The sequence below is a fragment of the Lathyrus oleraceus genome, chromosome 2 (genome assembly GCF_024323335.1).
Source record: "Lathyrus oleraceus cultivar Zhongwan6 chromosome 2, CAAS_Psat_ZW6_1.0, whole genome shotgun sequence".
In the NCBI taxonomy this organism is placed as follows: Eukaryota; Viridiplantae; Streptophyta; class Magnoliopsida; order Fabales; family Fabaceae; genus Lathyrus; species Lathyrus oleraceus.
In genome coordinates, this window is record NC_066580.1 from 98541205 (window position 1) to 98556043 (window position 14839).

Sequence of the window (14839 nt, forward strand, 5' to 3'; positions counted from 1 at the left end):
TTATTGGAAAATAGTAAGGGTTAATTTTAGTTGAGATTGGAGCGATGTGAACCAAATGCTCTGAAACCAACATAATAAGATACGAACATCATTTGGTTGGAGCATTACTGTGTTAGAACACCGATTCAAAGAAAGATTCGTGAAAGCCGATGACAACATGAAATTTCACATCAAGGAGAAATTGAGGAAGATTGTCTATCTGGAAACCACGGATTTGAAACCACCTTCGGAACAACTGAAAAAGAAGGATGCCCCTAAAAAGGCCAAACCGACTGAGAGTGACAATTCTACGAGACGGTCTCCTTCTTACTTTGAACATGTTGACTCACATTTTTCGGATTCTCCAACTCCTACATCTAAGAGAATTCAAAGATTCTCCAACTTCTTACTTTGAGCTCATTGTAGATGTTAAAGATGGCGACAAATATGGTTTTCGAGTTGTTTCGGGTTTGCTCGATAAAGGAGAGCACGACCACCAATCGGTTTGTCATCATCTTATACTAGTTGACAATGCATAGGGAATCATAGACATTTCTATTCGGGAAAAAAGGAAATTATGATACAAATCTCAATGCTCTTGTTCCTTGTGTTAGTGGTCTGGCACCGTTTGATAAATGGAACATCTAATAGCAAGTGTTTATGATAGGGTGTATATTGATTTGACACGTTATAGTTTCTCGAAAACATTTTTCTCACTTCGAAGTAGGCCACCACAAAATCCATTTCAATGCATCATGTGTATTGGGTGGATTTTAAAAATACAATATTTTGTTCAAGTTTATTTGAAATTGAGGTGTCTTATACCAAAGACATCATTGAAGAGGATAACACATTTTATAAAAGAGGTTGAATCTTGGCCGGATCACTTTTTGGAAAGGATGGAAGAGTTCGCCAGATTGAGTGTCATTGAAAGAGAATCATATAAGGAAATGTCAAAGAAGAACCACCAATAGATTTAGATAGCGACACATATTTTGATACATTTTAGTTTCTTATCTAACAGTCTAACTTGTTTTTTGTATGTAATGTTGTCAATGATGTAATCTTGATACAATTTGAGACATATGTAATGTGTATTCTACTTTAATATACTAGTTATGTATATCCGATACATTTTGAGAATAATTTTTGGACAAATTTTCTATTGCAAAAAATTTACTAGGTCTGCATAATATATTGGTTTTGTATGAATATTTGGATGAGTTCAAATATGCATCTCCGAACACACTCCATTTTAACTGAAAAAAGAAAACCAATGAATTTTACGGATGTGCATCTTCGTAAATACTATTATTTTGTAAAAGAAAATAACAAAGAAATAGGGCGTGTCCGAATATGAATATCTAAAATATGCACCGATGAAATAATATGATTTCTTAGGTCCAAATTGTTCTAAAACTTGTATAAATATGATCTCTCATTCTATTTTCTTTACAAAAACCAGAGTGAAAATACATATCCTCATTTTGTATTTGTGTATTTTAATGGTGCAAATCTCTCACTTCAATTTATGGTCTCCAAAGACATACTTCTAATCAATTTAAAATCCAAACCGAATACTCTTCTATGATATCCATAAAATCAAAATTGTCAAACTCGAGTATCGTTCACCCTCGATTGACAACAAAAAGAAGATACAGTTCAACATGTTTGAACTAAAAACAAATGAGGATTTAAAAGTTGTGCGAAATACATTTTACGGATACTTAATAAAGGATCTGACTAAAATAGATGTTGGGACATGTTCCGAAGATGCATCTCCAAAAAAATAAATACATGCCTTTGCATTAAAAGTGGTTACAGATATGCATTTCCGGAATCATTCTATTGTTTATACGGAGATACATCTCCGAATTAAATTTTAACAAAATAAAAATATCTCATCAATTAAATTTTAACAAAATAAAAATATCTCATCAATTTGAGATGGCAAATGTGTGAAAAATGTGCATCTAAATATGCATCTTTATTTTTAAATTTTCATGGTGGTCAAGAAACACTCCATAGAGTTTAAAGAGCAACCCATTTAAAGAGCAACGCACTTATATATGCATGAGTTTGTTCAATTCCTCCTGTCATAGTATTAAACTTATTAGCTTCACTTGTTGCACTTTTGCGGAGCATAGTAACGCAAACATAACATATTGCCACAACTAGGAACAACTTGAAAATAAAAAAAAAGAATTCCCTCAAACTTCTATCTAATTACTGTGCCACAGAAAGAGGATGGACTTCGCCGCTAGATAAAGCTTTTAACCTGCATATCATCAAATCATCAAAATGGAACATCAGTTAATCAGAAGAAAAATATGCAACTGCGGGTAAATTTTACAAAGTCACGGGACATATCAAACAGGTAAATGAAAAAGTTGAAAAGAAATACAGCAAATGAAGAAAAAAAATAGCAAATAGATACTTACTCAGCTTGCATCCGTGCCTTCTTATTAGCCCTGTAATTGTTCCTTCTACGCTTTCTTGCACTCACAGCATTATCAATAGGAAGTGCACTGTCTGGTTGCTGAGAACCATTTGGAGACTTTGCAGCTTCAGGTGCTGGCTCAGGTATTGGCATCTCTCGTTGCAGAGAACCATTTGGAGATTTTGCAGCTTCAGGTGCTGGCTTAGGTATTGGCATCTCTGGTTGCTGAGAACCATTTGGAGATTTTGCAGCTTCAGGTGCTGGCTTAGGTATTGGCATCTCTGGTTGCTGAGAACCATTTGGAGACTTTGCAGCTTCAGGTGCTGGCTCAGGCATTGGCATCTCAGGTCGTTGATGTGTGGAAACAACTAGGCCAGGCTCAGAACGTGCAGTTTCAATCTTATTAGTATTATCATTATCCGCAGGATCAGCAATGCCCTTGTTTTCATCCTTCAGTCCCTGGACAAGCTCACAGGAAAGTGCAGTCTTTTCTACCGAGACAATTACATTATCACAAGTGGGCAGCAAGGTCTTCAATTGAACAGAATTAAAAAGCATAGCTTTTGCCTTGATCATCTGACCCAGCATGATTCCCGAGTCGGAGTTATCTGCATTAAATATTTGATCAGTAAAGAAACTGCATACCTGCTCTTAAGTTAAGAAGTATGTTAGAAAATTGTTGTAAAGGAATCAAAAGGATACCTAGGATTGAAAGAATAGCGGCACGAGCTGCTAAATCCTCCGCATCCTTTTTTCTTCTAGCTGCTTCTCCAATGTAACTTGTACAGTTGAAATCCATAGTACATACAAAATATGGAATCACCTTTTTATACTCCACAGTGTTGTATGTAGGTGGTTTTACATTGAGCTTTTTAGCATACTCATTTAGCACTCCCTTGCAAAATGTAACACTCTGAAATACAAAAGCAACAAGAAGTTAGATAAAGATTCTTAAAAAAATAGTATTGAACAATAATAAGATCATGCGAAATCAAAACAGGCAATAAATTCAAATTAAGCCATCATTCATAGGAATGCTACTTCACCAGCCGTCATTACTTCCTATTTACAAAAGCGTAAGATATTGATAACAGTGATGGAAACTCCAGTACCATATGCAACAAAATTAAATGCTAATAAAGATACTTCATTTTCAAAAAACTATAAATCTTTCTATGGAAAACCCATACATTTCATATTAGCTGTTAGTCATTGATTCCAGCGAAAGAGTGTAATTTAATGTTGTCACAAGAGAGACATACAACCAACAACAAATTAACAGGCAAACAAAATTTATTTTAATTTCGAGCATAAAATCCATTCAAACAGACAAGTTCCATACTGGCAAGCAAAAACTATGAACAACAGATTAGTAAAAACACGTCAGCTCTTCATAGAATGCTTCTTTTCTCGATATCTTGAGAAATTTCATTAGAAAGAATGAAGAAAACAAACGTCTATGCAGGGATTTAAAAAAGGTTTGCGGTCGCGTCGCGGTCGCATAAAGGCTTTCGCGATTTCGGTCAATACAAGTGTCGCGACACTGATCGCGGTTGTTACGGTGTGAATTTACCACAATTTGTTCTTTAACATAAAAACGGTGATAACAGTATTGGTATCGACATTTGTCAATACCGTTTTGTCGCGGCCGCAGACCGTTTTTTAAAACCCTGCCACAATGTGCAAAATATAAAAACAAAATCTTCTAGTCACAAAGCACTGACACAAGTTACTTTGCCAACCAAATACAGAGTCACCACAAAACAACAAACCTAACAATCATAGCACTGTCAACAAACACTAACTCAAAAATCAATAGAATAAGCATCTTATGAAATTGATAATTAATTAACAATACTATTGATTGAATTGAAACAATTAAACAAACCTTGGAAATGATCGAGCGCCCTTCGTCTTTAATCTTCTTGACCAGATACACCAACGCAACCCTGGAGACTTCCTGCTCAGCAGCTCTTATATGGAAGAAAGTATTTGGCAAAGTGAAAACCAATCCATCTGCCAACACACTGCATCTAAACTCAGGTGCATGACTTGCTCCCTCGTTTTGCGTTCGGTACTCCGGCAATGCAATGTTTGCCCTCTGTGTAAACTGTATCAATAAATTCTTATAGTTTGCTGAAAAAAAAAACATAACAAAACCATTCCAGCATATTAGATACAATTACAACAGCAACAAAAAATACTCATAAAATCCTACAGATACAACTAAACTACAAAAACATCAAACATACTCATAGAATCATAGCTTAAGCTGGCTGCAAAATTACAAAACAAAGAGACAGATCAGAGAAATTGGAGGACTTACGAGTAGGGATGAGCTGAGGAGGAAGTCCATGTTCATCTGAGAGTGAAGCTGAATTTGGCGGTGGAGAAGACAGCGAAGCCATTGATGAGAAAAGAGAGGATTGGTTTCTAGGGTTTGAAGCAGAGAGGAGAGAGGAGCTGAGAAAGTAACGTTCACTCGCAGAACTTCACTGGAACCGAAACGAAACAAAATGAAATGTACTCAATTTTATGGAAAAGGTGAAGAAAAAAATGACTCTTTTCCGTGTTCGAAGCTATCTTTTTCTCACATGCATTTCTCGTGAATTAATTTTTATTTAATAAAAGATAAATAAAAATGGTATATGTTGAAAATGGGTAATGTATCTGAGATAAAATTAAAAGCAGTCTATGCATATGGTTATTCTAGAAAAAGTTATTAGAGGAAATGTACATATCTACCCTCTCACAAAAGTTACAATGACCAATGTAATTTTCTTTTAAGAAAAATATTCTTCTTATAATATAAATATATATTTATTATTTGAATATATATTTTACTATAAATATATATTTACTATAAATATATATTCTTCTTATACTATAAATATATATTTTACTGTTCATCAATACAATGAATAGTAAAATATTATAATAATATATTATTTTATTAAAAAAAATTAATTATTTGAATGTTTATTAATCAATTTCATAATTTTATTAATCAATTTTATAATTTGTATTAATCAACTCTTGTGGCTGATCAAAATTATTTTTAATATCTGAATATTTATTAATTAATTTCATAGTTTTATTAACCAATTTTTTATTTTTCATTAATCAACTTTGACTTATCAGTAAAAAGTATTTTTAATATTTAGACGTTTATTAATCAACTTCATCAATTCATTAGCCAATCTTTTACATTTAATTAATCTTTTTTTTCATTACTTTAAATCACAGTTCACGTGTACTGTTCATAGGTAATGTTCATGTACTGCTCACGCACGTTCACGTATTGTTCTTAGATATATTTTTTATTTAAAAAATACAGTGTTCATCGTATAAATACAATGAACAATATTGGAAATATATATATATATATATATATTATATATATATATATATATATATATATATATATATATATATATATTGTTTTTTATAAATAAATAAAATGTGGTTAGAATTTTTTTAAAGAATTTAGGTATAGTTTAAATTAGTTATTTTAAAAATAATTTTTAAAGACATTTTGTATAAAAATTAATGTGATCCACATTCGGAGAAAATTTAAGGATATTTTTCGTTTTTTTCATTAGCAAATTTATCTCTATGATCAAAAATATATTTTTTTAGTTTCAAAATATTTAAAAATAAATATTTTAATAAATAGCTAACGTTCAAAGTATTTCTTCTTTTTTATTTTATTAATATAAAAGATTTATATTATTCTTGTTTGACATAAGGCTTCACACATAAATTGGGTAAATTGTGTGTTTTAGAAAACTTTAGTTTTAAAAAATTTTGCGAATTAAAATTAAAGTTTGAAAATATTTTGTAAATTATTTAATGATAAGTAATGGAAAATAAATTGCGGAAATATAAAGAGTTAAGGGAATAGAAGATCACTAAGGATATGTTTGGATTTATGGAATGGAATGGAATGAGATGGAATGAAATGGAATAAACTTAAATTTTGTTGTTATATGAAAATGGATGGAATGGAGGAGAACCTGATGGAATGCATTACATCCCATTCCATCACTTTTTGTACCTTTCAATTTAGGCGGAATGTTAAAATTGCTCTCTTCCGTCGTGAAATACTCAAACAATAGAATGATATTTTTATTCTATTCCGCTCCACTTCACTTCACTCCATTCTAGTATGTTCCGCTCCATTCCACTCCGTTCGTTTAACTATATCCAAACATAGCCTAAGAGTTATACAGGTTTAGTCAAAAACGACTTAGTCATAAGAATTGATCTTAAAAGTATAAAGTTGAGAGTTTTAGTATGTAATACTCATGAACCACTTTATAAAAAAATGAAGTTTAAGGCTAACTTCCAACCAAACAATGAACTGAGGAGTAAATCAGCGACTCTCTTTTCCAAACGACAGATCAAAGCGGTTAATCTCATTTTCACAAGAATCTTGGAGCGGTTAGTCTTCAAGCTTCTAAACAAACATTGGGAGTTTTTAACATTGGAATGAACTCATAAACCTAAACATATTTAGCAACAAGCATACATATTAAAAAGAATAAATGATATCTTTCTATGTTAAAATAAATGCATTAAATTATATTTATTACACCAGGGGCGGGGCGGATGGGTGCGGGGCATATATGGATGGCAATTAGACTCATACCTTTTGAACACCCGCAAAAATTACTCATAATGGATAGGATAAAAAACCGCAAGATAAGTACGGGCATGGACACAGACAATTATTACCCACGAAAATAAGTGGATATGGACGTAGGTACGGTTACCTTAGTAGCCACCTCATCTCATATCCGCACAATACATATTTATATATACTTATTTTTATTATTATGTATACAAGTTATTTATCAATTTTATTAAATGGATTACTATTAAACTTGTATGTATGGATGACAATTAGACTCATTCTCAGTGGATACTTGTAAAAATTATCCATAATGGATAAGCTAAAAACCCGCAAAATGGATATGAGCATGGACACGGGATTTTACCTACTAAAATAAGCGGGTATGGACGCGGATACGGGTACCTTAGTATCCACCTCGCCCCATACATGCCCAATATATATTTATAGATTTTTATTCTTATTATTATATACACATGTTAATTTATGAATTTTAATACATACATCGCTATTAAAATTAAACGTATTTTAATATAAATTTCTTAACTCAATAATAACATCCTGGTATTTTTTTAATATTGTTAAAAACTTAAAATGATATGAAAATTTATAGTTTATTGGTTATTTTTTATTAAGAATGTAGGTAAGCGGGCACGGGTACGAGTACAAACATTGATGTCCATGCGGGTGTGAATTTGGGTACGGTGATTTTTTAAACCGCGAGTATGGGGACAATTATTATAGTATCTTGTTCGTTCTCATCCCTTGGGGCGGGTATTAGCATCCCACATGTCTCTGCTCCGCCCTCATAAATAAGAACTGGGTTTTCCCCTCACCTGCATGCACATTGTCGCACCTCGAAAAATGAGAATACGACTTAAGCGAAACGCAATTGCACGCTCACATGATGGATTAAACAGAGTCTCCACCGTACTTTATTTATTCCTATAAAGGAAAGGGGAAATATTGATAAACCTCAAGAAAGAATGACAATGATTATGGTCGTTGCAACCAAATCAGGGTTCAGAAGTCGATTACGCAAGGGGAAGGTATTAGCATCCTTCACGTCCGTTGTACTCAACGGGAACCATTAGGTTAATTGTGTGCGTCAGTGTTAGCTGGGAATGTTAGGCTTCTCGAGTTATTAGGTGGGAAAGAAAGAACGGAAGAGAGAAGAATGTTTTTGGATTTTTGCAACGAAGGGGACTAAACCTAAGTTTTTTATTAATGGGCCTGACAGGATTTATAAATCCTGCTCCTACGTATCTCCAGGTGAAATAGAGAACTCAAGGCTTACGTAGTTCTGGGTAAAAAATGTTTGTTTGTTGGTCGATTTTAGCTGAAGCTATATTGTATTAATCGACAAAGAAAATTGTTTTACCCAAAACAGATGAGGAGCTGACGTATACCACACATCGAATGGATTTACAAATCAATATTCAGAAAGATGTCACTTATCTCAACTCAACGATTATGGATGAAGCATTGCTTTACATTACCTTAAGACAAGATTTCTTTTGTTTATGAAAAGGTTTTCCTGATTGATCGCACGACGGCGAAAAAAGAGTTTGATTGGTTGAATGTTTTTTTGGGCTTGAAAGACGGGTATTTATGACTTGCAAGCTCTTACAACTTGGGTCTAATACTTGGGATTACGTCTGGACCTTTCATCTAGGTAATATTTTTCTTCCAATTTTATTGAGAAAAGACGTTTGAATATTGGAGTGCTTTGAAGAGAAGACGAATACCTAGGACTTACAAGCTCTTACAACTTGGACCTAATATTCGGGATTACGATTGGATATTTCATCCAGGTAATATTTTTTCCAATTTTAATTATAAAAATGGTTTGAAGTTATTTGAGGGTAATTGAAATGCATACAAGTAAATGCGAGTACACAAGAAGAAAATAGTTCATTGTAAGAAGGCCCAAGAGTAAGCCACGAGATCAGAAACCAACCGAAACCGAAAGCAATTTAATTTAGCTCTAAGCTAACTTAAAGTAGACTCATGTATGAATCACTCTATAAGAAGCCAAGAAAAATCTATGCACCCAAGCGATTTTCGGAAGTTAAATTGGATTTTAACTCGGAAGTCGCAATGTAATGAAAGGTAACAACAACCAAAATATTATTATAGCAATGTTACAATTTTTTTACATCAACTCAAAGTAATTGAAAAATAAATAGCTATAAACACTCGATATCCAGAATGAATTTGTATTGCTACAAAATCAAAAAAATATAAAAAAAAATATTAACACATTATTGTCGCATCGCGCGAAAAACCGGCGGGAAAAGAAAGAAACAACAGAGCCGCCACCGTGCGTTATTTATCCCAAAAGAGGGAAAGGAAACGCTCGAAGTAAACCTGGGAAAGAACATGGTCTCGCGACCAAAGAGGATGGGTTCGGGAGTCGGTTATGCGAAGGGAAGGTGTTAGGCACCCTACGCATCCGTAGTACTCTACGGGATCCACGCACAAAAAGGAAAGAATGTTAGTTGCTAAACACTGCTCAAACACACACACACTGGCTGAAAGAAACGAAAGAGACTGACTGAAACTGACTCGGCAGGATATCGCATCCTGGGCCTACTTAGTCTATCAGACATAGACATCAGAGTCGAAGTAGTTCGGACTGGGGAAACGACACATGCTCGCTAGGATATCGTATCCTATGCATACGTATCTTCTCGGACGAGAGAAGAATCAGAGCATTCGTAGCTCGGCTGACACGCACGCAAACAAAACAAAACACAGGCAAACGTGGAGCCCGACTGCCAATCGCTGGACTTATGTCAGCATCCGAACCTAAACACACGCCAAGAGGCAAACGTGGAGCCCAAATGCCAATCACTGGACTTACATTGACATCCGAACCTAAACAACGCAACAGATAGATAGGGAGTCTGGGACTCAGCCTACAACTGTCAAACACAAACAAACAGACAGACAGCAAATGCTAAGGAGTCAGGGACTCGAGCCTAGCAAAGGTCAGACAACACACGCAAAAAGAAAAAGGGCGCCCGGAGAGATCAGCTCAATCTCCTGCCTACATACTTCATCTGGTGTGAAGATCAGGGCGATGTAGTTCCCCTACGCAGGGACAAGGATCTAGCCTAACCAGATAACAGAGGGAGACACAACTCTAGGGAGACTACGACTCGAGCCTAGATGTTGTCATGCAAAGTCAACCCTAAGTTAAGGTTTCTAGCTAAATGGCACAAGGGCCAACCTATCCTGAACAGACACAGGAAAAAGCAAAGTCTCGATTGCAACTAGGGCAAGAGAAAAGGGATATCTCAATCACAACAGGGGTGAGAGAAGAGAATTAGTGTTAGTGGTTAGTCAAACTCGGCAAGACATCGCGTCTCGTGCCTACGTATCTCATCTGAACATGAGAATCAGAGTTGCCGTAGTTCGGCCAAACAACCCTAAGCATGGCTCACGCAGGAAGTAAGCCACACAAACTTGACTCGCACAGGAAGCAAGTCAAGCACACCCTACCTTGCACAAGGGCAAGTCTAAACTAAACCTAAAGAGGCAAAGCAAACAGGCAATCACAAAAAACACACTCTATATGCATACAAGAGGCTCAAGCAAAAGGTTAGGCACTAGGGCCAACTGGAATAGGGTAAGCGTTGCTCTTAACTTTGCCATTGAGAGGCTAAGGTGAAGCAGATGAATAGGAGATGAGGGGTGTGCCTCATTGCTTCTATCCCTAATCAGGGAGAGCATATAAGAAAGTGTGGGAACTCAGAAAGATGGAGCTCTTTCCACATTATTGACTCGATAGATCTTGGGCTTTTATCTCAGTGCTTCAACCATGTAATGGGAGCAATGAGATGACTCACTGAATAGTGGGGGATAGATTACTTATCCCTACCTTCCACCAATTGCCTTACTTGAAGGACTTTTCCTGCTTGGGACAATTTTAAACACACACAAGCATTGCCTCTTAAGGAGGACTTCAGACAGTTTGCCCGGTCAAATAACAGACCGGGTCTCCAGACTACATGAAGTAAAAGAGATTATACCTCAAGCAAATTGCTAAAAGCAAAGCAAAGCAAGTTCAGAGAACTTAAGCAACTAAAGTACCTGAAAAAGTCAAAACAATCAGCAAACAGTTCAAAAGTTTAAATCACAAGGAATTGGTAAACAGTCAACACAGATGGTCAACTGTGCAAGGCATAAGACTCAAACACATGAGTCAAACCTACAAAACAAAGGTTAGCATATGATAAAACAATCAAGTCCAAACAAGTGAAAGTGATCTCAATGGCCATTTGATGTTCAACCTGAAACAGGAACTCAATTGTAAGCTCAAAAGACCACTAGGACTAGCCTAGGGTCAAGGATGGAAGAAAAAGTCAAAACAGCAAAGAAAAGTCAACCAAAGTCAAGGTCAAACATTTAAGAAGCTATCACAATTGGGCCCACATTCAAATCATGCATTATTATCATTTCATGAACATTTGAAGTCAAAGTAAGGCAAATGAAAGCACAAAAAAGTCAACAGAATGACCTCATTCAAAAGTCAACTCAAACAATCTCAAAAATCATCAAATAAATCACACTCAATCCTAACATCTAACATGGTAGACATGTAAAATTTCATGGCATTTGGATGAGAGGAAGGCAGTCAATAAAAATCAAGAAGTCAACATAATTTCAAGTAAGCACAATGAAAGTCAACAAGCATGGGTCAACTTCAAAAAATCATATCAAATTGAAAACAGATGAGAAATGAATGAGATTAACACCAATGCAAAGCTCAAGATGTCTAGTTATCACATATGAAATTTCATGATCATACAATATGGTATGAGAATTTCCCAAATGATTTGGCAACATGTAGCACAAAAAGTCAACCATGGACTAGGCAGGGAAGAAAATTCACAATCAAATGGAAAACAATACAATTAATTCCAAGAAAATTCATACATGAATTAGACATATGAGATATCATTCATGCAAAATTTGGGGTCAATTGGATGCAAGGAAGCATGTTAACAAAATTAGGGAAAATGCATGATCATGGTATGATACCAAATATAACCTCCAACTTCAAAAATTCATATCCAGCAAACCACAAATGGGAAATCCACAAACTTTATATCAAAATGAAGGTAAGTGTGTCTAGTTTTACCACAAAAAGTTTCAAGGGCATTGGATACAACATGAGTATTTCACAAAAGGAATGGCACAATGTATCAATTTGGCATACATGTTAGAAAAACAATTATCATTTAAAACCCAGCCAATGAAAAATTAATTAAAAAATCACAATTAAATACTAGACACATTCATGAACATTATGGAAAAAATCTCATGATTTTTGGATTTAATTTGAGTGAAATATGAATTGTGGAAGATTGGTGAATATTTGAGCAAAACATGAACAAAGGCATGGATGAATGGTCAAACAATTAGTCAACAGTGGCATAGTGGTAAATAAACGCTCTACTTAACAAAACGGCAGCGCTTAAAGGAAGCTCAGGAAATAACGTGATTGGTCCATTTCTAATGGAACAGTACCCACGCAAAGGAACAAAACAAACAGACCAATCGAAATTCGTGTTTCTGGGAATTTCACATGTTCATGTACATTAGGGTTTCATGTAACAACAGCATGGCAATAACACCATCGTGCATCAACATCCAAACACGAATCAATGAACAACAACATCAATAATTAAGCCTGGCCATGAAACATCATCACTAAGCAACATTAGTTAACAACAGACAAACACATCAAATGAAATTTCTGGGCAGGTTTTATGAACAGGGTATCAATTTCATCATCATCATGAACTCAGAATTAAATCACCTAGAAATCCAAATTAAACATGGCAATACACTCAGTAAACATTGTACATCACAAATCCATAAGTAAAAATCATTGAAACACGTTGGACAGCATGCATCGAGCAAAATGGTCATTGAACACAAAACTTCAATTTCAAATATCTCATGCAATATTTCATCATTTCAAACAAACTATAGTTCCTTAGAATCAGTGAAGCAAGGCCTACCTAAAGCATAGCATTACTTGACAAAACAAAGCAATCGAAAAACTCACTTGTTTGAAGGAAATCAATGGAACAGAGTTGTTTGAAGGATACAGGTGCAAACAGATGCTCACAAGGTTGTATAATGATGGATGCTTGATGAACCTTAGCTCAGAAATGCTTGCAAGTGCTCAAATCTACAAATGCCATTGCTGGTCCATGGAGAAAGCAGAGTATGAAAGGAGTTTTACAGTCGGTATTTGATGGCTGTAGAGAGCTCACAATGATGTCTAAGTCAAGAAATAACCAAGGGTTACTTGTGTGCTTTGACGGTTTTGAGTGGAAAATGGTGCTTGAGCAAAAAATGCAAGAAGGAAGAGATGAGGAATTTCTGTCGTGGCTGCTATCATTCTAGGGTTGCAAATGGCAGAAAAAAGACTTTATATTATCTGTTTAGCTTTGGTTTAAGGCATGCTAATCTTGCTTAGCTCAAAAATGACCAATTGCAAATTTGCTAACTTTGTGCAAGTGAACATGGAGGGTGTATGTTTGCCACGATTTGGGCTTTGAGACCAGCTGCAAATGACTTAAACAAATGCTGTTTTACCTTGGTTCATGAATTGCTACATTGCCTTGCTTATTTCAAACCATTTTGCCATATTTGCACTTTTGCACCTTGGTCTAAAATGGTGACATGATGATGAAATGAACATGAAATTATGCTTGGAGCAAGTTTCAAATACCATATAAAGTGAGTCCCAATTGGCCAATTGTGTAAAAAGTCAATGAATCAAAAAGTCAACTTTGGGTCAAACTTTGATTTTTAATGAAATAGGTCAAAAAATGCCATTTTGATTGGCAAGGTTTTGGAAGGTGAAATTTATATTTTTGGAAAGAGGATGAAAAATGTGGTTTGTAGGAAAAAACCCCACCAAATTTGGCCTTATGGTTTGAGAGATATGGCCCTTTGAAGTTCAAGATTTTGTGAAAATGAATTGATCATATCTTGACAACCATACATGGGATTTGAGAGTTCTTGGACTTTTTGAAAATGGGAGAACAAGATCTTCAACTTTCATGTTGGGCAAAAATTCATTTGAAGCTTGTATCATGATGCAAGTTGAGGATCAAGAAGTTTCTATTTTTGGCAGTTGAAATTACAGGTCCACTTTCTATTTCTGGAAATTTTCTGATTGGCTCCAAATTCTTCCATGATGTTGATTGCCATGACACATGAGGCCTATTAGGACATGAATAAGCTCTCTCAAACCATTTCCATCCATCAAATCCATAGAATCAACCACAGTTGACCAACTTTGACTTTTCTAGGGTTTTGGACTGACTGTGTACTTCTGATGAATTCCAAACCCTAATTCCTTGAGACCTTGACTTCAAATGATGTTCCAAGACATATGGACTCTTGATTATTGACCATGGTGCCCAAATTCCACAAGAATGACCACCATCCACTGCTTTGATTGACTGTTGACTGTTTAGGATTTTCTGCCTGGCTTTGCATGAACTGTTGGCTTCTGAGCCTTCAACCCTTGACTTGAACACTTCAAATGGACCTCCAAGTCATGTGAACTTGTTGGACAAACCCTAGGGCCTTTTCTCCTTGAGAAACAACCTTGCTTGATTGGTGGACTGATCTCCTGATCAGTTTGACCTAATTTCTGACTTGCTTGCTCTTGAGGCAACTGGGGGACAATGCAAATGCTATGCAATGGATCATGATATGCTATGACTTAATATGAAAATGTATGTACAATGATG

At 35.2% G+C, this 14839-nt stretch overlaps 1 protein-coding gene across 1 annotated transcript; it reads right to left on the bottom strand.

Annotated features, from left to right (window-relative positions):
* Positions 1 to 1934: 1934 nt before the first annotated feature.
* On the bottom strand, positions 1935 to 5091 carry LOC127118304 (uncharacterized). The gene is made up of 5 exons (XM_051048483.1): positions 4746 to 5091; positions 4308 to 4555; positions 3122 to 3332; positions 2421 to 3027; positions 1935 to 2257 (listed from the first exon to the last, which is right to left on the bottom strand). The coding sequence occupies exons 1-5, from the start codon at positions 4825 to 4827 to the stop codon at positions 2206 to 2208; spliced, it is 1200 nt and encodes a 399-aa protein (XP_050904440.1). The 5' UTR covers positions 4828 to 5091; the 3' UTR covers positions 1935 to 2205.
* Between the last annotated feature and the right edge of the window lie 9748 nt (positions 5092 to 14839).